The sequence below is a fragment of the Filicampus tigris genome, chromosome 3 (genome assembly GCF_054856515.1).
Source record: "Filicampus tigris isolate MCC_2025a chromosome 3, RoL_Ftig_1.0, whole genome shotgun sequence".
Taxonomy (NCBI): Eukaryota; Metazoa; Chordata; class Actinopteri; order Syngnathiformes; family Syngnathidae; genus Filicampus; species Filicampus tigris.
In genome coordinates this window covers 27,677,442-27,704,938 of record NC_141219.1, presented here as the reverse complement: position 1 = coordinate 27,704,938, position 27,497 = coordinate 27,677,442, and the positions used below count along the sequence as shown (strand labels likewise).

General features: G+C 41.5%; 3 protein-coding genes across 17 annotated transcripts in view; 2 read left to right on the top strand and 1 right to left on the bottom strand.

Annotated features, from left to right (window-relative positions):
* tp53bp1 (tumor protein p53 binding protein, 1) overlaps nucleotides 1-12,084 on the bottom strand; it is a 33,329-nt gene extending 21,245 nt beyond the window's left edge. For 5 of the 9 annotated variants that reach the window (XM_086026285.1, XM_086026289.1, XM_086026293.1 and 2 more), the window contains exons 1-2: nucleotides 11,951-12,084; nucleotides 1,106-1,315 (exon numbers count right to left, since the gene is read on the bottom strand). In XM_086026285.1, coding sequence (XP_085882411.1) covers nucleotides 1,106-1,285 — 180 coding nt within the window. In that variant the 5' untranslated portion in view covers nucleotides 1,286-1,315; nucleotides 11,951-12,084. Of the gene's footprint in view, nucleotides 1-881; nucleotides 1,005-1,105; nucleotides 1,316-1,494; nucleotides 1,548-11,950 lie in introns of those variants that run through there. The other 4 variants (XM_086026287.1, XM_086026286.1, XM_086026288.1 and 1 more) reach the window with 4 other exon arrangements.
* LOC147150486 (uncharacterized) lies at nucleotides 1,071-7,497 on the top strand. Of its 6 annotated transcripts, none has more exons than XM_086026303.1 (4): nucleotides 1,071-1,433; nucleotides 3,187-3,273; nucleotides 3,352-3,638; nucleotides 3,729-7,497. In XM_086026303.1, exon 4 carries the CDS (start codon nucleotides 5,167-5,169, stop codon nucleotides 6,199-6,201), a length of 1,035 nt encoding a protein of 344 aa, XP_085882429.1. In that variant the 5' UTR covers nucleotides 1,071-1,433; nucleotides 3,187-3,273; nucleotides 3,352-3,638; nucleotides 3,729-5,166; the 3' UTR covers nucleotides 6,202-7,497. The 6 variants fall into 6 exon arrangements, with proteins under 6 accessions (XP_085882429.1, XP_085882424.1, XP_085882427.1 ...); XM_086026298.1 differs by having other exon boundaries at nucleotides 3,352-4,141; nucleotides 4,271-7,497; XM_086026301.1 differs by having other exon boundaries at nucleotides 3,352-4,455; nucleotides 4,530-7,497.
* A 5,256-nt stretch (nucleotides 12,085-17,340) lies between the features above and the next one.
* map1aa (microtubule-associated protein 1Aa) overlaps nucleotides 17,341-27,497 on the top strand; it is a 42,253-nt gene continuing 32,096 nt past the window's right edge. Inside the window, exons 1-2 of one of the 2 annotated variants that reach the window (XM_086026283.1) lie at nucleotides 17,341-17,560; nucleotides 18,390-18,491. In XM_086026283.1, the coding sequence (XP_085882409.1) occupies nucleotides 17,341-17,560; nucleotides 18,390-18,491 (322 nt within the window). Of the gene's footprint in view, nucleotides 17,561-18,389; nucleotides 18,492-27,150; nucleotides 27,251-27,497 lie in introns of those variants that run through there. The other variant, XM_086026284.1, reaches the window with a different exon arrangement.

The following is a 27,497-nucleotide window of genomic DNA, read 5'->3' as shown; positions in this document are numbered from 1 at the left end:
AAGATTCTAATGGTGACCAACCAAGCGAGTGCCTCCATAATATACAATCAATGTCAGCGTTTACATTCAGCCAATAAACCTTTTAAAACCCGAATATATGTATTTTTTTCCCCTTGCAGCACCCTTAAAGTGGAAATCAATCCAAACATTTTTTTTGTTTTTAAGAATATGTTCTATGCTGACCCACTAGTATAAACAAGGCATTCTGGTTAATAATGCATTTGTGGAATATGAGAAATCGACCCATTTTTAGCTAGCTCAGCCTCAGAAAATAGGTGAGCCATAATTGGTCTTAATCTGAGCCCTGAGCAATTTCGATGTCATCTTCAGTAGACAGAAGTGACAAAATGGCCACCCCCTGAAATATCTAAAAGTGGGTGCATTTTGCTGCATAACTTATATTGCACAAAGCAATATTAATCGGAATGTCGTATTTCAACTAGTGGGCCTGCATAGAACAGATTCTGAGAAAAATATGTTTGGGTTGACTTCCTTTTTAAAGGGAACACATGTCCTGGATTATTCAAACTGTGTAAAATGTTATCACTATGAATTGGTCTGTCTATATGCAACTCTTGTGAAAATAGTGTTTTTAAATGTAAGTTATTATATAGTACTGACACTGTGCAATACACAATACTCTCAACAAAATGCTGTGTTAAAATTAAACTTTTACATACAACAACGCTGTTTTGATTGACGCAAACAGGTACAGGTTTCTAACAACGACTTTATTCTTCTTATGCCGCATTTTGAAGTGCTGTACAATTGTACTGCATCATACTGAGCACTGACAATAAAACGGCACGTTTTCAAACATATTTTTCTTTAGAAAGGCGGCATGTTTACTCTTGCAGTCATGGTCAGTTGTGAAGGCGTACCTAATGTTATGGTCGTACGGAGGTTAGAATCCTGTCTGTTAAAACCAAACCACCACGAAGCACGAAGACGTCTTGCGGCCTAACAACAAGTCAACGGTGACTTCCAGTACTCGTTTCGCGTCACTGTAAATAAAAGAGCACGGACTCCGTATAGCTGACTGTTTACTGACTATGACGAGAGAGGCGTAATGTTTCGACATGTTTCTTTTGGCGACGCCGCTTACCAGGACCGGGCTGCATGCGCTTGGCTGCAGGTTTGATAAACGTCGGGCCAGCACCGCTCGGTAGCTGCTCTCGGGGTCGTCCTCCAAGGCGACGCTGTCCGGTTGCGAGTCCTCCACGATGAGACACGGATTCTCCGGCTGTGGCAGGCTGGAGTCCAATTCACTTCCGTCGGGATCCATGAGGTCGGACTGTGATCGGCTGCGGACTGACTGACGACACACAAAGAAACATGTGTGAACGAGTCGTCGCTTGTTATCTTGCTATGGGAACAGTCGTCGCACTTCATCTGAACTAACCAACCGTCGCAATGATCTACATAAGTATGCAGTATGTATTGATTTTGGCGACTATTGTCTTTTTCGTCCGGCACATAAACACAAAAACATACCCCTGCTCGCCGGGTCCTGCTCAGCGCGGCAAAATGAGGTAGGAGGGAGTCGATTGGCTTGATCGGAGCTATGACGTCACGCAAGTCCTTTGCTTGGTTTTATGGTTACTGAACATTTGTTAAGCGGTGTTGGGCAAGTGACTTCCAAAATGTATAATTGATTACATTACAAACCAGTTACTTGCATGTGAAAGTAATATGCTTCTTTACAATATTACCGTCTATGTATTACTTAATTATAAATACGTAATGAAATAAATAACCCAACCCATGACACAAACTCTTTTTCTATGCCTCATTAATTGCACTCCTGTCTTACAAAGTATTGCCTCACAAAGACTGAACAAAAAAAGCCTGTGAAATTAAACATGTTAAAAGCTACTACTGTATTTCAATAATAAAAATAAAGATGCACTTCAAGAATGAGGTCTGAGCAACCAGACAAAGCATGTTTTGTAATTAAAGTATTTTGGAACTTCAGAATAAATCGTGGTTTTGCATGTTCTCCCCGTGCCTGCATGGATTTTCTCTGGGTACTCCGGTTTCCTCCCACATTCCAAAAACATGCATGGTAGGTTAATTGATCACTCTAAATTGCCCTTAAGTGTGATTGTGCGTGTGTGTGTTTGTTTGTCTCTTTGTGCCCTGCGATTGGCTGGCAACCGCACTCACAATCACACTTAGGGGTAATTTAGAGAGTCCAATCAACCTACCAAGCATGTTTTTGGAATGTGGGAGGAAACCGGAGTACCCGGAGAAAACCCACGCAGTCACGGGGAGAACATGCAAACTCCGCACAGGGAGGCCGGATTTGGGATCGAACCCACGACCTCTGAACTGTGAGGCGGACGTGCTAACCAGTCGATCACCGTGCCGCCCCTCCAACAGACTCCTCAAACGCAGTTCCCTATCGAAATGTTATAGTGCATAACGACATTCTCAGCCTCTTCCCACAGTGACAGTTCCCAGACTCATGCTTCCTATTTAAACCCGTGTGACCAAATCGAATCCTCAACAGTGCCACTTCCTGCAACCTATCACCTTCTTTACAATGCTTTTCTGCAACCCTCTTAACTCTTAAAACCACCATCCTCTACATGAAGTATCCCACCGCCCTTGCCATCTCTCCATCAATTTCTGTTTAACTATCCCTTTCACCTCCATTTTACTAACCCCAACAATTATATCTACAATATATCAGACCCCAATTTCGCCCTCTTCGCAATTCTATCCACTTTTTTCGTTCCCCTTAACAGCAATATGAGCTTGGACCTCAAGCAAAACAACTATTAACCCTATCATTTGTATCCTATACAATACAGTATATGCCGAATTTCAAGCACCAGATCTGGTCTGCAATCAGAGTAACCAACCTGTAAACTAGAGTCTGAGCATAAAAGTGTACGTAATGGCCAGTTCTCCTCTACCCATTGCACTCCCAATAATACAGCTACCATCTCTCCCGTAAAAACTGAAATCTATCCGCTAATCCTTTTTCCTATTTCAATCCGGAATTCTGGTATACATGTATACACCGCCAATCCCACTCTACCTTGCTTATCCTTAGACGCATCAGTATAACACTTTCAAATAATTTGCATAACTGGAAACATAACTATCTATTGCACCCACATCACAACACCCCTCCCCATTTCTTGCTCCCCTATTCAATAAAGTTAATTCCACACCTAGCTCAGGGACTAGCCACAGTGGAAGTATTGAACGCGGAACTGTTGGACTTATACCACTTCGCTCCAAGGCTAGATCCTTTGCCTCCTGGTACGCAACCCACCTGTACGCAAAGCACCTCAACACCTTTTCTTTCTCACAATAAGGTTCCAACACTTTTTTAACCAGGTGATCCAAGGTATGTCCCCTCAAACTGGCACAATAACTGAGTCTGTTCCCAAAGAATAGTTCCGGGGGAATCGGCGGAGTCCTTCATTGCTGCAGTCTACAAGTTAGCAGAAAACTGCCAGTATGGACCACTGCTAGATGAAATGATAAGAGATAGGCTAGTGGTGGGCATACAGTACCAGGGCCTGTCAGAAAAAGATGGATAGTGGATTAACACTGCAAAGGCAATTCTACAGATAAGACAGCATGAAGAGATAAACAGCAGCCAGTTGTGAGAGAAAAAAATGGTAAGACATGAAAGAGGCAAACGTGGATTTAGTAAGTTTAAGAAAAGGATTTTCAAAGGTAAGCAAACATGGAAATCATTTGACACAAAGAGTCAGCATCAGATCCAAAAAGGCACAAGCAAGATGGGAGCTGTGCCAAATCACCTGCACACTCCAAGAATGACTGCAGAAAATGTCGGAAAAGGGGACATTTTGCAGCTTAGTGCAGATCAGGCAGAGTTGGAGCAGTCCTGGAGGACAACATGTTCCTAGGAGCTGTTTCAGCAGGAGCACAGCCCAACAACTGGAAAAAGACATTGGAGGTAAATGGCAAAAATGGGACTTTCAAATTGGATACAGGAGCTGATGTGACTGCGATACCAGCTGCCAACTACTCCAAAGACCTTCACGGCACACTCAACGGAGCGGAGAAACCTCTGTGTGGTCCTAGTGGAGAAACCCCGAAGGTGAAAGGGCAGATTGTGGCTGTCACAAAATACAAAAACAATGCAGCCAAATATGGGGTAAAGAGACTGTCATTCCTCTGTTAGGCTTTCCTGCTATGTATTTTGGCATTCTGCCTGCTGCACCCTATTGACAGTGTGAAGGCGTTGGAGGCTGACAAGAAACATTGTACCCCAATGTCTTCACAGGGTTGGGCCTCCTAAAACGGGAGTACAAGATAAAACTGAAAGAAGGTGCCAGACCCAATGCATTGTCACTTCCGCATCGAGTCCTGTTGCCTTTGTATGATAAGTTGAAGGCAGAGCTTGAGAGAATGGAGAAAATGGGAGTGATTGAGGCTACTGAGGAACCAACAGAGTGGTGTGCACGCATGGTGATGGCCCCTAAACCCAATGAAAAGGTCAGGATCTGCTCAATTATGACTCACCTAAATGAGTATGTTTGCAGAGAGCGCCACGTTCTGCCTGCTGTGGATGAAGTGTTAGCAAAGTTGGCAAGTGCGACAGTCTTCACTAGATGCTACACCTGGATTTTGGCAGAAGCCTCTACATCCGGAATCAGTACCATTAACCACGTTTATTACACCGTTTGGAAGGTAATGTTACAAAAGGTTGCCATCCAGATATCGTCAGCACCGGAGCATTTTCAAAAGAGACTAAGCCAAATGATGACAGGACTGGAGGGAACGGTGTGCCATGCAGATGACATTCTGGTCTTCAACAACATCACCACAGACTTCACCAAGTACTGGAGCAGCTCCAGCAAGAGGGGCTGACTCAATAATGACAAGTGTCTGCTGTGGAAAGAGTCATGTTTCTGGGTCACATTCTAATGGCAAAGGCATTCAAGCAGACCCTGGCAAAATCAAAGCAATTACAGAGATGCCTACACCCAAAAATACATTAGACATGAAAGTGTTTCATGTCATGCAGAAAATTCAAATACTGGATATAAATAGGGTGCTCTGCCAGCCTCAACAGTTTAAGTGGTGCAAGCTCCAGCATTAGCGGTTATCAGAGCTAGCCGTAGCCGCGCCAGCGCACCATTGGGTAGCAAGCTAACCAGCCTAGCCTAACTGCAACGAATGAACTACCCAGATCCCGGTCCAAATCATTGGCACAGTAGCACTATTACTAACATCGACAGACTCTATCCGTGCCACATTCCACCCATGCCTCCTGTTACCTGCGCCGGCTGCGCCCGCCTTGCTGCGCCCGCCTTGCTGCGCCCGCCTTGCTGCGCCCGCCTTGCTGAGAGGATCTCTGAGCTTGAGCAGAGAATCTCCACACTCCACTACATCCGCAAAGCTGAACTGCAGCTGGACACAATCATCTTCAGTCCTGCTCAACCAGAGTCTCCAGCGTCCACCGACACAACTGCTGCTCAGCTTGCTTCTCCGTCGGGTGATGACGTCACCGCTCCGGACCCGGCTGCTGCAGTCCACTCGCCACTCGCCGATCCGGACGACACCTGGAAGCGGCTGGGTGTCAAGCCCAGGTCCGTGTCCAGCTCCACCCCAAGCGAGCCTGAGTCCTGGTCAACTATCCCTCACAGCGGGAGAGGCACGCGCCGCTGCCCCCCCACACCTCACCGTTCAACATCCAGCTGCAAAAACACCAATGACATTCTCACTCCCCGGGATTTTCCTCCTCCTGATGAAACATTTACACCTACTCCGCCTTCCACCACACAGTCCAAAACTAAATCCTCTCCTCGGCTCCCTCCTGAAAATCTTATGCGCTCCCTTTCTTCCATAGCCCATGGTCGCACCCTACCTCAGCCCACATGGGCTACACAGCGCACTCTCCTTGGTCTCTCCTCCAGCATTGCTCCCTCCACCTCACTGCCACCGAAACCTACCTCAAGATCCACTCTCCCGTCACCCAACCCCTTCAGCCTACCCTGCCCCCTTTTTCCCCCAACCACCCTGATCATTGGCGACTCCACCACCCGAAATCTTAGATTTTTTTTATCGCAACAACACACTCTTTCCCTGGAGCCACTGTGCCCGACATCCTTGCAAAACTTCCTCGTCTGCTTCACTCACTCCCACCATCTACCTACAGAATTATTGTCCATATCGGCTCTGTTGATGCATCCCGCTGACACTCAGAAATGAACAAACACTCATTCCATCAAACTTTTTCAACTTCTTAACTCCACCAGAAATTCCAGCTTCATCAGTGGCCCGCTCTCTCTGTACCGAAGCATGAGCATTTTTAGCCGCACCGTCAGCCTGCACACCTGGCTCCAAACAGCCTGCAGGATGCACAATGTGGGATTCATTGACAATTTTAATTTATTTTGGGGCCGTCCATCCCTCTTAAAGGCGGACGGTTTTCACCCCAAACAAACTGGGCAGCAGCATACTGGCAGCAAACATCCAGCACATTGTTCATCACTCCACATGACTATCTTCAAATCACACACCTGTAACTTCCTCCTCCTCCACTCTATCTCCCCACAGTACTTCCCCCTGCCGGAGTCCCCCCCCCGCAAGCTGCCACTGTCCCCTCCTGCTACCATCTACCCCATTCAACCCATCATCACAGTCAGATCATTCCGACCCTACAATAATGAGAAAACATTGTGAAATACCAAACCCAAATCTTCGCCGACTCCCCCGTACCTCATTGCCTCCCGGACACCAGAATATCCTCAAACTGTCGCTCTTCAACACCCGCTCACTCAACAATAAAGCTCTCATCTTACATGAATTCATAACCGACAACAACCTGGACTTCCTCTTCATCACAGAAACTTGGCACAACCCACTGGACTACTTTTCACTCAACCAAGCCACTCCCCCAGGATACACCTACATCGACCAGCCTCGCCTCACTGGCCGAGGTGGTGGTTCAGTCCACAAAACAGATTTCAAAATCAACACGATATCCACCACACCCACTCAATCATTCGAACACATCACCTTTAAACTTAGTGGTCCCTCCCCTCTGGTCATTGCTGTTATCTAACAACCGGCCAAATTCAACCCAGCATTTCTTTCCGACTTCTCTGATTTCATCACACAGCTTACACCCATCTCACCATCCACTCTGCTTCTCGGCGACTTCAACCTCCACATCGAAGACACCAACTGCAACCATGCCTCTGAGTTCCTGGACGTTCTGAATTGCCTCAACTTCACTCAACATGTCAAATTCCCCACCCACAACCATGGCCATACTCTGGACTTGGTCTGCTCTACCGGTCTCACCATTCAAAATCTCTCCAGCACCAACCTCAACATTTCTGTCTACCTGGCTATCACTAGGGACCTCCAGCTCCCCTCCCCCCTCCTTCAAAACACTCCTCAAGACTCACCTATTCGGCCATGCTTTTTAACATCACTTAATCTTTACTATTTTTTTCTTCTCTGGTTTTAACTGTTTCTGTTTTAATGGCAGGTTTTATCTTGTTCACTTGTTCTTGTTGTTAAGCATCTTTGAGTGATATGAAAAGTGCTATACAAATAAAATGTATTATTATTATTATTATTATTGATGAAAAGGTGAGAATTCTCGAGTGAGAGCATTCGCGAGGATGGAAAAGCTGCCCTGATCTGATTATTGTATGATTCCTGAACTTCAGAGATGGAAAAGAAAACAGACAAGCAAATTCAATCAACTTGTGTGAGTCTTTATTTACATTGGATACTTTCTTAAAAGATAAAACGAACACGCACTGAGTAAGTAGTTGTTTTGTAAATTGCTAATTGGGTTTATGCCCTCGAGACCTGCAAAACATTCCAACACGGCCTTTGCAAGGGACTATGACTTCAAACATGTCACTTCAAGTCCCCACTACTCCCAAGGTAATGGGGAAGCAGAAAGAGCTGTAAGGACTGTCAAATCTCTCCTGAAGAAGGGGGAGGATCCACACAAGGCTCTCATGGCATACAGAGTCACACCCTTGGCACATGGCTCGTCACCAGCACAGTTGCTGATGGGTCGTAACATCAGCACACGATGAGTGAGGAGAAACTTAACCAAGATGGCCAGAATGTTCCAAAACAAAGACCAGGATCAGAAACAAAAACAAGCTTCCTGGTTCAACAGGAGACACAAAACTCAGAGCTCAGACCACAGGAGAAAGTGTCTGAGTGACTAACTACAGCAACTCTGGAACAATCAGCAGTGCAGCCAACACCCCGCGGTCCTACATTGACACACCATCTGGACGTCTCAGGAGAAACAGATCTCACATCAGAATGATTCCTGAAGGCTCTAAGGTCACAAGGTCAGGGCGGGTTCTTCGACCCCCGCAAAGACTGGATTTCATGTCATCTTCCAAATCGCTTATCCCATATAGGGTTGCGGGGAGTTGCTGGAGCCTATCCCAGCCGTCAATGGGCAAAGGCAGACTACACCTTGAACTGGTCGCCAGCCAGTCGCAGGGCACACATAGACACTGTCACTGAGCGGGAATCGATCCCATGCTGCCCGCACACAACTCAGGCGTGTGTACCACTACACTATCAGGGACCCTAAGACTGGATTTGTGATCAACATTTCTAAGATCGAACGCTGTGGTCCACAGGGCAGAATAATTCCTGCACAGCTTTGGGGACCCAGGTTGTCGAACCTGACCACGAGTTAGGTTCCATGTGAAATAAGATACCGTACATGCTCAAGTCGCATTAAGTCACTTTTCTGGTTTCATCATTTTGAAATGGGCCTACTAAGCAGTTTAAAAACGGGGATCGGCAACCCGCGGCTCTGGAGCCGCATGCGGCTCATTCATCCTTAGGTTGCGGCTCTCGTGGCTTGGGAAAGTGTCCAATTGAAGCGTATGCTATTCGTCTCAAAAATGGGTATCGTGTCTTTTTATTAAGTAAAGTTTTTGGCCACTGTCATGTGTAGATTGGATAGACACGTATCAGATTTTTTGCAATGGGACAGCAGTCTGAACCGCCAGGTCGCATGTATCCAATATAACGTCATCCGGAGCCCAAAATGCGCTCTGCTTGGGTGGATGAAAAATTAATGCTTGCAGCCGGGAGATCGAATCTGCAAAGTTGTTTTGAGTAACAGTATTGACTTTCTATTTACCTTTAAATTCCATTTGAAACATGAGGCATAAAGTGAACATTTATGGTGATGGTAGTAATTCAACCACGGTTCAGATCTGCTCATTTTTACGCACGGTTATGATGTGTCATCATCTTTAGTGAAGTCTCCATGAAATGAGATCGAAAAACCTCACCTCATCATTTTCTCAAAATACTGTATTTCTACCTCCTACCAAATCGCTCCACTGTAGAAATGCTCCAACACGGCAGACCACATTTACTTCTGTAAATATTACTTTGTGAGTGATGTTTATAATGTACTATGAACACTTACACAAAAAAATAAGATTTTTTTTTTCAAAAAAGACGTCAGTTTACAATCCTGCAGAAAGATGAAGTACGTAACTTTAGTTGTCCTACAGCCCTGATTTTCAGACGCTTTGTGCAGTGATGGGCCACACCAATCCTCCACACAGGAAGGCATATTGGCTAAAATATTCGCCTTATGTGGCCCACATTGTGGATACCAGATTTGGGCCACTAAAGGACCGTAATTCATTGAGGTCTGTGAATTACTTCACTTCACGTGCAAGTGGATTTTGCTCTTTAACGTAACCAAACATGGCACGTCAAAAAAATGAGACTATATAAAAAAAAAAATCTAACTCCATTTAAGGGTGGGAGAAGAATGGCTATAGATATTTGGCTCAGAGTTCTAAACTGATTTCTGGGCCAGATACTTCACTTAACAACTGGCCCACATCTTGTTTGCCAGAGTCAAAACAGTGCCTCCTTTGCCAGTCTGGGCCATGTTCGGTTCACATTCCGTATGCCAGTGCCGACTGAATGCTACCTGTGCCAGCTTAATGCCAGATCTGGCCCAAATACCTTTGCTATGTGGAGTGCTTTGCACATATTTCCTATCCATAATAAGGAAGCATAGCATTGGTTGGTTGCATTATATGTTTAAGTCAATTTAAAAAAAAAGGTTTAGTAAATAAAAAATTAATCTGTCAGATTTAATCTTCATATGGTCTTGTTATTATTCATGTTGATATTTTTTTTAGGTGGGCCTCAACGGATTTTCAGATTTCAAACACTCTTAAGTTTTTGGAATGACCCGGTGAGTGTTTGTTTCAAAAGATGTCAGATGATGGGCAAAAATGTTTTCAATCCAAGCTGATGTCAATGTTGGCTATGTCCCCGGCAGTTTGTCTGTTGGAATTTTTTATCCAATCGCCCAGAAGAATGTTTTTTGTCTGCTCTAGTTCACCCAAAAGCTCTTTGATTGGCTTATGGTCAGATTCTATACAAGTTTTTCTCTACTTGGTATGCCTTGCTTTTTGCACCGACTATAGCAACAGAAAATGACCTTCCCTGAACTCCTTACACAAGATTGGAAGGATCCATCCATCCATACATCCATCGTCTGTACCACTTGTCCTCATTAGGTTTGTGAGTGAGCTGGAACCTTATCCCTGCTGAAAGAGGCGGGGTACACCTTGAACCGGTTGTCAGCCAATCACATGGGAAATATTGACAACTATCCACACCTATGGACAATTTAGAGCAGTGGTCCCCAACCACTACCGGGCCGCAGGGCCACGGCGGTCAGCACAGCTGAAAGAAAAAAACAACATATACTACTTCTGGTTTATTTATTATCCGAGACTGAAAAATATTTCATTTTGAAAAATGACTGGATTCCCTTTGTTACATTAATCTCTGACTGACACTGAACGCATGTAAAGTTGTCACGTAACACTCATTAAATGCACAAGATAGATAAGACTTGTTTGGAAAGTTTCTTTACAATGGGGAAAAGGCCCAGTGAGTATCCAAAACAAGAGCCTAGGCGCAAGAAGAAAAAGAAAGGTACATTTCACAGAAAATACAAGAAGACCTACTTGAAATATGGATTTACGGTGACGAGTGATTCCCACACACGAAGGAAGCCCACTCTGCACAATACGCGAAGAGTCAATACAGATTTAAAAAATGATTCGTCAACAAATGTAAGTGGCTTGAGAGCATCATACTTGGTGGTTAACTGCATTGCTAAAAAGTAATTCAATATTGGTGATTGAAAAATATGGATTTGCGTTTATTATTGTAGCATTGCGCTCGTCACCCCGCCAATGCAACGGTTTTGCACTAAATGCAAAATTTTTATCAGATGATTAGAAATATTAATTTCTTTAGAATAATCTATTCTAAAAATATTCGATAGTGACAGCCAGTGGGGAGAAGATACAAACGCCACACAGGAAGTCTAGGGCCAAGATTCGAACCCCAAACCTCAGAAGTACAAGTCAGACGTGCTAACTACACGTGTGTCATGCTGAAATGGTAGCGTTTCTCAAAAGATGAAGACAATTTAGATGGGAATAATTCGTCTGGCTCGCTCATCGATTAGGAGGTGTGTCCAAAGCCTTTTGTCTACTGTCGTGTATTGCCGACAGCAAGCTGCTGCGCACTGTTCTCCCATAGAGCAGCTCTGGTTCACAGGTAAGCCTTTATGACTGTATTTTGGGGTGACAAAATAAATGATAGCGATTACAATGGTGATGACCCGATTCTGCCCATTGTGTACAGAATATGTCATCTTTGAATGCGACAGACAACATAACCGTCTAAGACACAACCACAACCAAGTTTAATGTCACATCGTCTGCTCGGGCAGTGCCAAATACGTTTTAAGATGAATACTCAGCCATTACCCAAAATGTCTCACCGTCGCCCCCTCCACTGGAAAACACGCACACGCTGAAGCTCACGCGGGAAAGATTTGACTACGCGCATCCATTGTTCATCTGCACGTACTTTGAGCCACAAATAAGGAACAATACAACATTACCTCAGAAGAAAAAACGAACGTTCCACTTGTGTGTTTCAGTGTCCCGTTGCACGCGGGGAAAAGACGTCCTCCATCGCTTAGTTGCTCCTTGCCTCTGAGAACCGTGAGGGTGTGGAGTGCACGCACACAGTGCAAGTAAATTATATGACATTAAAAAAAAACAAATAAATAAATTTATATATATATATATATATATATATATATATATATATATATATATATATATATATATATATATATATATATATATAAATTATATTTTATATTTTAAAACAAATATTTTCACAAAAATATGAAATTTTCAATGAAGCATTGCTTGAAGAAGCCCTGCATGTGCTCTCGTTATGCACAACAATTTCAATAAACATAATGTTTATAAACGTTATTTTCTGTTCATTTTCCAGACATAGTACAAATATTGTAAACAATATATGACGTAATAAAGAACAGTGAGGAATTACACCTTATTGATTATGATTCCATTTTGCAATGGACAAATTGAAGACTCCTATTGTCACATTCCATTTTGATGAAAACGTCTCGCACTTTTCACTCTTACCAGCAGAGGCCAGTAGATTATACTGAGTCGTTTGCGGTGGTTTCGCTGACTCATTCTTTAAAACATTGTGGAACTGTAGCGCACACTTCAAAATAAACAATCCAAAAGACCCGGAAGTGATTATTGACATATCTGCCTCACTCACAGTAATGAGGTTGTGGGTTTAAATCTCAGCTCGGGCCCTCCTGTTTGAAGTTTGCATGTTCTCCCTGTGCTTGTCTAAAAACATGCATGTTACAGGCTCACCAAAGACTAATTGTGTATGGTTGTATGGGGGATTCAGAGGATCAGAGGTTTAGGGGTTCTGAACTACGCAAGAGACTTTCACTGTTTTGTATCGCACGATTCCCACATTTATGAAAGAGATGCATAGCAGTTTTTAAGAAAGTCGGTGACTAAACTATACATTTTAATTTAATAGAATATCACTTTTCCAAACATTCATACTAAAACAACAACAGCACATTGTAACCCTAGTAGCTTCTGGGGAAACAACTCATTTTGGCAAAGCAGCACATACTCATAGACATTTCATACACACACACACACGCACCCCCTACACGCTTTCATAGTAAAACAACAACACATTGTGACCATAGTAGCTTCTGGAGAAACAACTCATTTTGGCAAAGAAGCACATTTCATACACCCACACACGCACACACACACAAACACAGAGGGATATTTACAGAGGTGGGCATTTTACTAAACGTCATTTTACCTATCATCCACCAGCAGCCTGGGTACCCGTCTATTTTTCAAGCCGAACCAAAACTGTAATTGTCTGTCAGTTCGTTATTTTCACAGCGCCTCCGTCAGTAAACATCAAAGGTCTGTCTATAATCAATCTGTGAAAAAAAAAGATTCAACAGATCAAAAATCCATCCATCCATCCATCCATTATCTGAACCGATTTGATTGAAATGGTAAATGGACTGCACTACAGTGTCAGCTTGCTGCTCAAACTGCTCTACACTCACATACATTTGACATTTCACATAGTCTACACTTATTGATTGATTGATTTGTTGACCATGTAAACACAACATGAAAGACATAAAGAAAAAAAACAAAGTATCCTACCCATTGTTCTCTATGATTAGAAATCATGTTATGTTTATATATATATATATATATATATATCCATCCATTACCTATATCGCTTGTCCTCACAAGGGTCGCGGGTGTGCTGGAGCCTATCCCAGCTGTCTTCGGGCAGTAGGCGGGGGACACCCTTAATTGGTTGCCAGATAATCGCAGGGCACACAGAGACAAACAAACATCCGCACTCACAATCACACCTAGGGGCAATTTAGAGTGTCCAATCAACCATGCATGTTTTTGGAATGTGGGAGGAAATCGGAGAGTTCCCGCAGAAAACCCACGCCGGCACGGGGAGAACATGCAAACTCCACACAGGGAGGCCGGAGCCGGGATCGAAGCATATATATATATATATATATATATATATATATATATATATATATATATATATATATATATATATATATATGAGCCATTCTACTGAATTGGTTGAAATTGCAGTCCCACAATGAAGGTCAAACTTTAAAAAACAATGAAGTGTTCAGACCTTGCATATTTAGTCATATCTTGTTATGATCTATTTTACCACAAGGCATTAATTGAAATACTATTAATCTGAATGTATAAAAAGTAATCTTTTCTATGTCACTTTCTATTGGGAGGTGGCTGTCCCAATCTCTAACTCCTGAATTTCAATTCATGAAATTTTTTTGTAGATTTTGGCCAATTTACAAAATGCTTTACTTTACTACTTTACTTAACTAGAGGTCGTGGGTTCGATCCCGGCTCCGGCCAGCGTGTGTGGAGTTTGCATGTTCTCCCCGTGCCTGCGTGGCTTTTCTCCGGGTACTCCGGTTTCCTCCCACATTCCAAAAATATGCATGGTAAGTTGATTGGACTCTCTAAATTGCCCCTAGGTGTGATTGTGAGTGCGGATGTTTGTCTCTGTGTGCCCTGCGATTGGCTGGCAATCAATTCAGGGTGTCCCCCGCCTACTGCCCAAAGACAGCTGGGATAGGCTCCAGCACGCCCCGCGACCCTTGTGAGGAGAAGCGGTACAGATAATGGATGGATGGATGTTTAGGGGTATGTTTGTTTTAAATAATGATGACTTTTGAAGTCAATATGATCAACTTTCTACATTTTACACAGAAAAACAGCATATAAATTTTGATTGATTTGTTATTTATTTATTTATTAATATTAAATTCTGTTAAAAATTAATTTAGATTGATTTTGATGTCAAAACCATGTATATTAATTTATAAAAAAATACTCTGTAGAGGGAGGAATGGAAAAAAATATGAACCGGCTAGTAGAATTATTTATATCCTTCTATAATTGTTTCGGTAATGACACATTTTAGGGACAGGCAAGATATTTGGGAAAAGCTAGAAAATACTATTTGAAAATTGACTGTACTTTTACTATATTTGTGCCCCTTTGATATGGTGCAACATGAATACAATAAAAGTTTTTCTGAAATAAAATACAAATTTCACACATTTTCCAACTCTGAAATTTGAACCAATTCAGTAGAATGGCCCGTCCGCCTCACAGTTCAGAGCTCGTGGGTTCCATCCCGGCCCCGGCCCCCCTGTGTGGGGTTTGCATGTTCTCCCCGTACCTGCGTGGGTTTCCCCCCACATTCCAAAAACATGCATGGTAAGTTGATTGGACTCTCTAAATTGCCCCTAGGTGTGATTGTGAGTGCGGATGTTTGTCTCTGTGTGCCCTGCGATTGGCTGGCAACCAATTCAGGGTGTCCCCCGCCTACTGCCCGAAGACAGCTGGGATAGGCTCCAGCACGCCCGCGACCCTTGTGAGGGCAAGCGGTATAGATAATGGATGGATGGATGGATATTAGGGGTTCACAAAGTCACGGTTCGGTACGTACCTCGATATGGGGGACATGGTTCGGTACGGGTCCACCTATGATAACGGCCATTTTGTCGGGAAACTTAAAAAAATAGTCGGAAGCCCATTTTTTTCCGTCTATGTAATTGTCTATTAATAATAGTGTAATATTAACACATCTACATGACACCACAGCTTGGTTCTCTCATTCCAATTCAAACGGAGTACAGTGGTGACACCTGAAATGTTTCCTGACTGGAAAAAAAAATGCCAGCAATTAATGGAATAGATAATAGCGTGGTGCCTGAGTGGAAGAAGTGAAGAAATGTTCCACATACCCTGGTTTAAGCATGGTACTTACACCACAACTTTATATCACTGGAGTATAACCATGCTCAGAGCATGGTCGGGGAGAGGTGGGACAAGTCACCTTTGAGTGTGGTTATTCACTTTGATAGCTTGTGTAAAAAGGCCATACAGTTAATAATAATGACATAATCTATAGAAACAACAGTACCAAAATTCATCACCCCCTGCCACCCCACCACCCAAAAATTTCCATCACATTGGTGGCTGAGCTGGGGCTACCATGTTACTAAGATGCTATTCTTATGTCAAGTACATTTGTCATCACAATGAACAATATATTATTACTTTAAATCAGGGTTGTCAAACTCCAGTCTTCGGGGGCCGCCCTCCTGCATGTCTTACAGGTTTCCTCGTCCAACACACCTGATTCAAACGATCGGGATCAGGATCAGGCTCCTACAGAACTTGCTGATGAGCTGATCATTTGAAACAGGTGTGTTGCAGCAGGGAGAGATAGAAAACAGGCAGGACAGCGGTCCTCGAGGACCGCAGTTCGACACCCCTGCTTTAAATCAACCAACAACAGATTCTGTAGCTCCACACTATTCTTTCTATGCATTTAATTTGGTAACGTTAACCCAAAAGTAAATGCAGTAATTCTGAATTTATCGCAACTCTCATTCCTAAAAGAGAGAACCCTTACGGTTATTTTATATAATCTAAATAATATAATTGACACTGATTACTATTAATGTCACTGCATCAGAATAACTACAAATATGAGAAATGTACACATTTTATCCGGTACACTTTATTGAAGCTTGTGAGCCCCGTATTACTTTTCCAAATGCAGAAGCCTATGTACCCCGTATTTTGTTTTTATTTTCACTAATGATGATTATAATAGGCAGCAATGTTTTATTCAAGGCACACGACAAACTTATTCACTTGACCTACAAAGCCTAAAATAACTATGCCTGGGCTGACTGAAGGCTCTGTTGTCTGACGTCTTTGTGCCTAGATGAAACATTGTCTTGATCACAATGGGAACAAAGAAGAGACACATAAAATTGCATTGCCTGGTACTATGAGTGCCAATGTTATAAATAGCATAATAGACCCTTTTTGTGTTATTTTCAGCACATTTTGTCTTGCGCAGTTTAATACAAGATCAATGTAAGGGAGGTAAGTGATAGTGATTACGCTCATACTCCTAAAAACTAGTTTGCCTTTTTTTACAACATTTTTTTTTGTTTTTAAATAAATACGCTTACATATTTGTATGTTTCATATTATATCTATTAATAGTATATTAATAAATATTGGGAGCTTTACGAGTACCATCAGTGCTCACATGCTGTCAATAGAGAGGAAAAATCTAAATCCTCCCATTCTCCTTCATTGTTCTCATTCTGAGCAGCTTCTATTTCAGAGGTGTGTCATGAATCTGATCAACAACCATTTTCAAAGCCCTCGTTTTGTTTTGTCCAATGATGCTTAGTGACATCAAATAGTCACATAACACGTTACCCAATCAAAAATGCTACTTGCACCAGGGCCACACCTACATGTCCTCCCAGTTCATCTTGCACCTAAAATCTTTCCTCTAGACACAGTTGTCATGGAGATGGAAAAGAGTTCTAGTGGTACTGTTACCATGGAAATGCCTTTTGTCGTAGCGACTCCGGTAAAGCAAGCCAAGCCAGGGGAGCCTGTTGAGCACCAGGATCATCGTCATGCTGCCGTTTCTTTACAGCACAACAAATATCGCATGCTGATTGTGATTGGAGAGATTTGCACCAGCGATCACCTGGACTCTGCCAGAAAACAGATTACACAAGGTAAGACTGAAAAGGAGTTGTCAGTCTGACCTACTGCTGCAGAAATTAACTTGCTAAATAAAATCAAGTGTATAGGGAAATCCGGCACAACATAACATGGGATGGAGGTGAAAAATAAACAAGAAAAGTAGCTTCCATTCGGTTGACTCAATTAAATCATACTGACACTGTAGAGGATAACATGCTGGCTTTTCATCTGTTAACTTATTTTGGCAATAGAAACATTAAAAAACTACCAATAATCATAATAGTATCAGTAAAATATGATTGTGAATAATGTTTTTCCAGTGCCTATAAAGTCACGAAGACTGGCTTATCTGATCTCTTATCCATGCACCATTTCAAGTAAATGGGGTAAATGTGTACTTGAGATGGGCATAATAATCCATGGATCAATCATATAAATAAAACTGTCCATTGTGCTGAATTATTCAATAATCACAATTTGATAACAGAAGCCCTGCTGATTCACTGTCAACTGTTTGTGGCCGAAAGATCAGAACAACTACTGGAAGTAGAGCTTCATCTCTTGACACGACATCTCCTCCAATCAACGCCACCATGGAAGCGGGAGTTCAGAACATTCCAAAATAGATTGCCACGTTTCTTTCATCCATTTAAGCACATTGAAGAAATGAAACGAATGTGTTGTTTCCTCCTTAGTGGGCCAAGGGAATTCAGGCCATCGCTCAAAATAAAACACATGATTTGAATACAAAAATCTATAATCACAAATCATATCAGGCAAAACACTAACTACGCAACATTCAGATGCTAAATATGTAGTACGCTCTATACAATTCACACCTCTTTTATTTTAATCTACCAGGTTTGCTCTGCTGGAATGTTGATTTGAGTATCTGCGACCTGAACAAGGAGCTACTGCTGTTTGAGACCAAACACACGGCTCAGTTCTCTTCACAGGTCAAAGGTTGGTTGAATCTATTGTCGATTTCATAATACACTTGGTGTTGGGTTCACGATGAATTGTTCTCTACCATCTCTGTATTTAGGTAAAGCAGTTTTCTATTGCTTGTCCGTACTGTAAACAACAAGATGGAAATGTAGCATAGCAGCCTGTATCTATTAGACTTGCATACTGTACATAACAAATTGAGGATCTGGAATCAATGAGATTATTCTTGCTGCGTTCTTGATTTCACATTCGCATAGTAAACATGTAAGCCTTTGTCTATTGACTGTGGATAGCAGCTTGACAACACATAAATAGCCACCCTTAATTATAATTCATCTTTATTTTTAAATTCAAAATGTGATGGCATAGGCAGTGGTATGACCAACCAAAAATTGTGGAAAGTGCAAATAGGAAGACATCATAAACACTGAGAATTATAAATAGAATTTTAACATTTCAAATTACAATATAATTACATAAATGATAAAATCAACTATTCAAAAATGAATTTGTGGAAAAGGCAACGTGAATAAAAGACATGCATACATTGCCTTGCGATTATAATGAGGCAATCATTGTTATGGGCTAGCCCCATCTTAAAGCCATAATAGAGAGTAATTGTATTTCAAACAGTTCATTAAGACTGTCATTGCCTTTTTCAAAACCAATCGGAACACCTCTCATGTTGTGTTAGACCCATATAATGCACATTCTGTATAGTCAGTGGTTATACAGTCTCCTTTTTCTTTTAATAAAAACAATCCATTTAATTTGAAAATAATAAGGAACAAAAAAACAGTGATACAGTTTTAAGATTCATGCTTGGACATTGATGAATATACACGTAGCACTGATATGCAGAAGAAAGGGCTGTCTTTGTTTTTTTGCATGTCAAAAAATGAATTTTCTGCCTGACTAAATTTTGACGGAGCCTGTAGAAGATACATTGATTCAAACTTCAGCATCCAATGATCATATGTAAGCTGCTTGCTGACATGCAAAGGTCGCATTGAAAAATTGATCTCCTTTGGACATTGAAATCTCATTCACCCTTGTATTGAAAAGCAGTTTGCACCAGTAGGGCTTGTATGTTAGAAATGCTCAGAGGGGTTAGCGATATATCCCTGCTTTATATTTATTTATAGAATCTGTGCAGAGAGGTGTCCTGCCTGCATCTATCGCTCCTCCTCCTACCTCTGTGCCTTGAATTCTAATACCAGTGCTGTCATCATGGCAGACAGGCGCAAAGCACATGCAGAAAAGTCCATAAAAATACTCTCTATTTTGTTCTTGAATTTTTGTGGAATTGTTGAAGACAATTGTTGCACTGATTACCAGAGCTGGGCATTCCGAATGTCAATGTGACCCACAGGTCCGTCGATCCGTCACTGAAGGACGCCCGTTTTGCTGACGGTTGACGAATGATGGGAAAAATGTTAAAATAGAGGGATTAAGCATAGACGGAAACCCCTTCATTTAGTCCGCCATTTGTCTGCAGTCCGTCATTAGTCTGTTTTTCGTGGCGAGGCTTCGATGGCCACTGCGAGCGCCGGTAGAAAAAAAGGGAGTTGTTGTTGCTTGGGGGACAGATTTTAGTGAGGGACCAGGCTGTGAACAGGCTTCCAAAGCGCAGTGAGTCATATATATATATGTATATATATATATATATATATATATATATATATATATTATGCTATAGTATAATAGTACTGTATACTGTATATCAATTGTTGGAGTTGGAGTTGGCTGGTTGCGATTGTCTCACTTATTGCTGTCGGCTATCATGTGCAGGGCGGCAATATTGTCAACCCTTACATCATTTCGGCACCCATGGGGCAGTCGTGATGGACAAAAGTGTCCAGGAAAATGTGTGAAGTGACTAGGAAATGAATGAATGAATGCAATTAATGAAGAAATGTGACTTGAGACATTGTACATTAATGCTTAACAGAATTATTTAAGAGTCAATTTTTATCTTTCTCCGTGGTTTATTTTAGCACCCCGCAGATGTCCAGACATTCCCCACCGCACTGTATTGCTGCGTCATAATAAAACTGAGACGTGCGGTAATCGACACACGCAGGTAATCAGGCACCCATGTCTATCCTGCTTGTCCATCACAGTCTCAGCTGCATCTCCACTGCTCAGACGAGACTGATGAGGTAATCTGGTCACATGGGAGATCACATTTCCTATCAAGAGAGGAGAGGGAGGAAAAAGGTGACTGTAATCGCTTCTTTAAATGCAGCTACCGTCTGCATGACATAAACACCATTATTTGTAGGTGGTTAAAATCATTATATAGAATAATTTGCAATTAAACTGAACTATTTTTCTAAGTAATGCGGTTGAGTTACAATACTACTGCTACTACTACAACTACTACTACTAATAATAATGGCTACTTAAACACGCTTTACACAAAAAAAATAACTGACATTGTACGTCCAGTAGACCTGCAATATAATGTCTTGGTATATTATATGATAACATCTCAAATTAACTTGTTTTTCTTCCTTTGAGTCATCACAAATGATGATCCCAATCTTAATTATTTTAACAAAAAGCCTTTGGAACAGGTGCTACCAGGGCCAGGTCTAGACAGGCATTTATGAGGGAGAAGCCACAAATCTTGAGGGGGCATTGTGCTCCAGCACCTTTTACCATGTCTAACTGACAACACTGGCTCATTTGCATACTGAAAGGTGATTGGAAGTTGGGTCTCAGCTCGCTGCAGACGGCCATCCCTCACAGTGAGCCGGCAGCAGGCCGATACTCTGAGCAGGGTGAAAATGGGAGATGGGGCAAGGTCGAGAAACATGACATGAGAAACAACTTGATGTATTTTAGATTTGAGGGAGTGAATATGACATTAAAACAGTAAGAAGCGGAGTGGAGGAGAGAGGCATGAGATAATAAAAATGTGTGAAATATAATATATTTTGGGGGATTTATTGGACAGCATTTATTTGTTGGGGCCAGACCCCTCTTGCCCCTGCCTAGACCCGGCCCTGAATGCTACTCTGGAAAATACATAAACTCACTAGACTGAATGATGTCTATGATGTAGACTTCATGTATAAATGGATCCTGACTTGGGGTGCGACTCATACGTCAACATCGACAGCATATTGGATGTGGAAAACTGAAACGATCTGTGAAGTTGCCTCATTCATTTGCTGCTTGGAGATAGACCAACCCAACCAACACTCAAAGCCAGAATTCTTGGAATGAGCTAAGACAAAGTCTTTTGACTGTATTTGGACTTTCAATCATCAGAATTCGTTGAATTTCCTCTTTAGGGATTATGCTTAGGCTATAATAGGCGGGAAACATAAATACAATGAAGTCCCATAAGTGCATAATACATATGCCTCAAGAAATCTTTTCTAATCTGCCCCCAAGTAACTACTCTGATTGTTGTTAGTTGCTTTGCTAACATTTCTAATATTTGCATTATTTTTCTACCAGTCCATCTAGAGATAAATTTAAACTTAGATTTTTATTTTTTTTAATTTGTAATTATTATTGTTACTTTTTTAAAAACTCTCTATCAGTGGTCTTCAATCCTGTTCTTTGAGGGACGCTGCTTTGAGGCATGCTATTCAAATAATCAGATAATCCGTTCAGATCATTCAAATGATCAGATAATCAGTTCTGATCATTCAAATGATCAGATAATCCGTTCTGATCATTTTAATCAGGTGTGTTGCAGCAGGGAGAGTTGGAAAACAGTCAGGACACCAGCCCTCGAGGAACAGGCTTGAAGATCCCTGCTCTATAGTATAGTTTAGTTTTGAATGAATGACTCTGTGACCTGCCACCCCCTCTATCTGCGATTGGATAGCAGTTGCCTTGATTCGTTATATATTTTGTGTCAGTGCTATATAAATTGAATGAATAAAAAACTGCAAAGTGCTGTCAGTGACAACCACTTCGAATGGCTGGTAGCCAGGAAATGCAAATCAGTGCATGAGATAAATAAATAAATTTGTAAAATGGTATACAATTTATTTCAGTTCTTTAAACCAAGCATTGCTTCCTTGCGGTTATCACCAGACAACTGCCTCACACTTTCACACGGGCTGTGGTGAGTTGTGGGTCCATCTTGAAAAGTGTGTTGAGATATATTGACCTCTTGAGGAGGGTTGCGCTCAACAGTTTTCAATCTCCAAGCAAGGTAACCAAAACCACCCTGGTAATCATAGAAATGTTCCTGTGGATTACAGTAAACACAAAGTTAATATGGAACATTATTTGGAGAACGCACAGTTCTTGTGACGTATCGCATCTTACAATGGCAGCAGACTAATGCCTTTTTTTTTTATGATTCCAGCACTTGTCCTGTCCGACACACATGCTCAGTTACTAGCAACCCGTTTGCAAAAGATTACAATTTGTGAAGTACTTATCAAAACAGTGTGATAGATGAAGAAATCCAAATGTCAAAAGTGTCGTTGACTTGACCACGATGCTCCGTGTGTATGTCGGTGGCTGTCATGGCCGCCAGTCATACTTAATGCAAGTGTACATCTGGCACCTGTGTATGGGCCTGTAAGGTTGATTTTTGACCAAACATAAAACATTACTGGCATATAACCCAATATATAGTTAATTTGAACCAACAATTGGGGTAATTTATAAGAAATAACCCAGAATTTTGCCCCAACACAAACAATCCAAAAATTGGGTTAATAAAATAATCCAACTGTTTTTAGAGTGTAGTACAGATGTCAAATTCATGGCCCGGGTGCCAGATCTGGCCCGCCACATCATGTTATGTAGCCCGCGAAAGCAAATCAAGCATGTCAACTTCAATAAAAATCTGCACCAAAACTTGAAATATATAATAATGTTGCGATATTGCAAGCATTTGTGTGTTACCAAACCCTGTTTTTTCAGTGACTTCAACAATAGCAAACAAACTGTTATCTTTGACCTCTGATTTCAAAAATAGTTATCCATCAATTTGTTGTGTAAGCTATGAGGAGGCAATTAAACATTTGTATGGTTTCACAGTTATAATGGCCCTCTTAGGGAAACTGTAAGTACAATACAATGTGACACGTATGAGATTGACTTTAAGTAGTTGTAAATCGTCCCTTTCAAAGTTTATTCCACCTACTTGCATTAGTTTACGGGCAGATCTGACACATCCGATATAGCTAAGGCACTGACGTATCACAGCACAGGCAACCCGCTCAGGGCAGCCTCTATTTTACAAGATGTCAATAGCTGAAAAGAACAAAAATGGTCTCTTCATATACATGCCTACTGGACATTAAAGTACATTCCTTTCATACACTGACTCAGATATACTGGCCCGGAAATATTTTGAAGGAGAAAAATGCAAAAGCGGGCAGCAATATAATGTTGGACAGTCAGCAAATGTAATTCTTGGGTGTGACAACATTAACACTTTATTAGTCTGCCCTACTACAATTGATATATGTCTATTTTTTATTGTTTGTATGTGTTTCCCTCTTGGGTGTTTGTGTAACGATGCTGAGCCAACAGAATGTTTGGTTCTAGGTTTCTGTTCCGCACTGCATGCCTGACTTCCAGCAATCAGGGTCTCTATTGATTGCTGCAAGTCTCATGTCTGGTTGCAGTATGAAAAGATTTGGATTTGAAACGGATGGAGAAACGGACTGATTTGGTTTAGTATGGACATCATTCAAGGAAAAGATGTCAAAGTAGTGCCACTTGATGTGTCTTACACAGTTGATATTTGAATGGCATGCTGTTAAAATGTCCAGGACATACAGTGACTGACCTGGCAGCAGCCAAGCGAATGCCTGCCTATTAATAATTCAGCAGCTCCTATTGATCAGTCAGCTTCTGTATAGGCATTGCTGTCCATTAGGAAAAGTGTACCTGCCCCCACAATCTTTCATCTAAACCTGAATATACACCAACAGATACAGTACATACACTAAGTATACTATGGCATGAACTAAGTTATAGGTTTCTAGATGTAAGCTTACTGTATTTGGAATGCTCTTGAGGAACTTATACATCAACTTTCTCTATTGCTTGCATATAATAAAGTCTTGTTTTATGTTGGGCCGATGCTTATAAGGGCTGCTTTCATTTCTTGTTCATTCAGAGGATGGCCCCCATTTCAATGCTTCGATTGGAAGAATAACTATTTGTACTGTACACATGCTGTGCATCATACTGAATAGGCCATTTAATCTGAAAAATGTAAAAAATGGTAATCAACAGAGGTGGGCATTCCGTCAGACTGACCGACCAGTCCGTCAATCTGTCACTGACCGATGCCGTTTTGATGGCGATTATCGAATGACGGGACAGTGTAATTGTCATTAACGGCATCCGTCAGTGACTGTCTGTTAGTCCATCACTGACTGACCGTTAGTCTGTCACTGGTGGACGCCGGCTAGGTGTGCAATCCAAATTATAGGAATACCTAAAGACGCCATACGGAATTTTCATTGCATTATAGACCAGGAAAGAAGTCCAAAATGTCAAAAAATGTATAAATGATGATGACATATAAATGATGTAAAGAGTAGTTCAGTAATGTACAAGAAAGCCAACATTAACCTGTCTGACACAGACAATTGCTCCCAAAACAATGCAATAAAAATTATAAAGCTAGTTTAGTTAAACGCAATTGAACCAATCACACACACATGGAAAATACACTTTGTAAAGAAAAAAAAGTACCCGCGCTGCCCCCTTCCCATTAATGCCACTGATGGTGATGAAGAAACACTTAACTTGCTCAATTACATTTAAACAAAAGCTTGTGCTGAAAGAGCTATTCAGGGTTGGACAGAAGGGTGCGGCAGGCTATGTTAGCTGGACAACACAGCTGTCTGACATTTAGAGTTATTTGAGATGCTGCTGCATCAGTGCTGCCTCTACACCAACAGTGACGTAGTTGAATTTCAATGTCTTCGCACAGAGTTGGTGCCATGCTGGCAAACCTCTGCTGGTGAAAAGCCCTGCATCTAAACTTACAGCAACCTATATTCATTTATGAGCAACAGCGAATTTTGAATTTCATCTGCGGTTCCTCCAACCCATGTAGTTTTTTTTTAAAAGGTTATTTCCTCTAAAATATGTTGAATCATTATGAGGATTTAAATATCAACAAATATCCAACCATAGTGTCATTGGTGGAATAATGGTTGGCACATAAACGTCTCAGTCAAGTGATTCCGGGGTCGGATCTCAAGTCAGGCCCTCCTGTGTGGAGTTAGCATGTGCTAGCATGGCTTCGCTCTGCGTACTCTGGCTTTCTGCCACATTAAAACCATGCATTTTAGCTCAATTAAAGTCAGCTGGGACAGGCTCCATCTCACGCACAATCCTATTAACAACATGCAGTATAGAAAATGGATGGATGGATCATTAATATTATGATATTTTCAGCTTGAGTCTGTTGAGCTGGTTTTAGTTTATTTCTGTCTCTCTTCGACCAGCAGCTGTTTGACTCACAGCTGCTTGAAAAGTTCCCTTCACAGAACAGACGATCAGCATGCGTCACACTGATGAATAATGTGGAAATTTGAACACAATGGCTATTTTGGTCTGTCATTTACCTCCCGACGTTATTGCAAATTATTGCTCGGGCCATGAAGAGTAAATTTCGTGAGAGTACATTTCAATGCTTAGTTCTTTTATGAAAATTCTGGAGTTGTGCACACCATGAATAAGTGTGTTCTTTAAACGGCAGTGCCAAAGGTAAAAGTGTTAAAGAGGGAGCTTGAAACAGTCCCAAGGACTGGATGTGTGTCCATCACATTTGCAAAGGTTTCCCTACATACGTGCTATTGGTCTTTAATTTAAGGGTCATGGAGAGGAGTGGGCGACTTGACACAGGCGCGAGATCTAAACTAAATGAAGTAAATGCATGATAAATAGCCAACTGGAGCTGGAGCCAGTGCTTCTGACATTACTCACTAGACCACATCCTTAAAATGCACACGTCAACACACAATACTACAGTGTTTGTCCTTGGAAAAACTGTTTTTCTTAACATAATGATAATACTACTACTACTACTACTACTACTACTACTACTACTACTAATAATAATAATAATAATAATGATAATGAATCATTCACTTTATTATGTTTTTAAGTATGTATAGGTAATAATAGGCATGAAGTATTATTTATCTGTTCTAAAAACAATATTTAAAATTGTGTTCTTGAGGGGCTTGGATCGATTAATAGCATTGCAATGGGGAAAATTGATTTGATATTCACTTACGAGCTTGGTCACAGAACGAATTAAATCAAATTAAGGTACCGCTGTACTTCCTATGTTGCAAATAAATATCCACTTTCCTTTTTCTCTGAAGCATTGGTTTATTGTCAATAATCCATTTATTAATGTCAGGCATGCTATGAAAACGACCTGTAATTAATAATAATAATAATAATAATAATAGTAATAATAATAATAATAATAATAATAATAATAATAATATTGATAATAATAATAATAATAATAATAATAATGATAATAATAATAATACTACTACTAATAATAATCATGCATCAGATTTGTATAGACAATTATTATTGGACCGGCTAAAAACGGACTAACTGTTTGCCTGAAAATGAGTGTCTTCAAGTCGCGGCAACCGGGGATCCTGGGTTTTCCGAGCGGTCACTGAATGTAGCATGAGCAGCATCGAGCCAAGCTGGTCGATCCTGCCTTCATCTCCTCCGCAGCCCAGCATCATCGCCCCTCCCAATCCCTCTGCTCCATCCACACCGCCGAACCCAGGACGGTAAGCCCCCTCGCCGTTTGTTCTCGGCTTTCGCTGTCAACCTTGGACGCTAGGACTTTTTCTGTCGTGGGGTTTATGTCGAAATTGGCGACTGATTCGACGGAGCGGTCGTTTTGAATAGCCCATTTTAAAACAGCACGTCTGTCACGGTCGGTGTATGCAGATTGGTGCCACTCTGGAGGAATTGAACTGTATACTATCAGTGGTTCACTTAAGGAGGCCGTGGTGTGAATAAGTAAGTAAAATG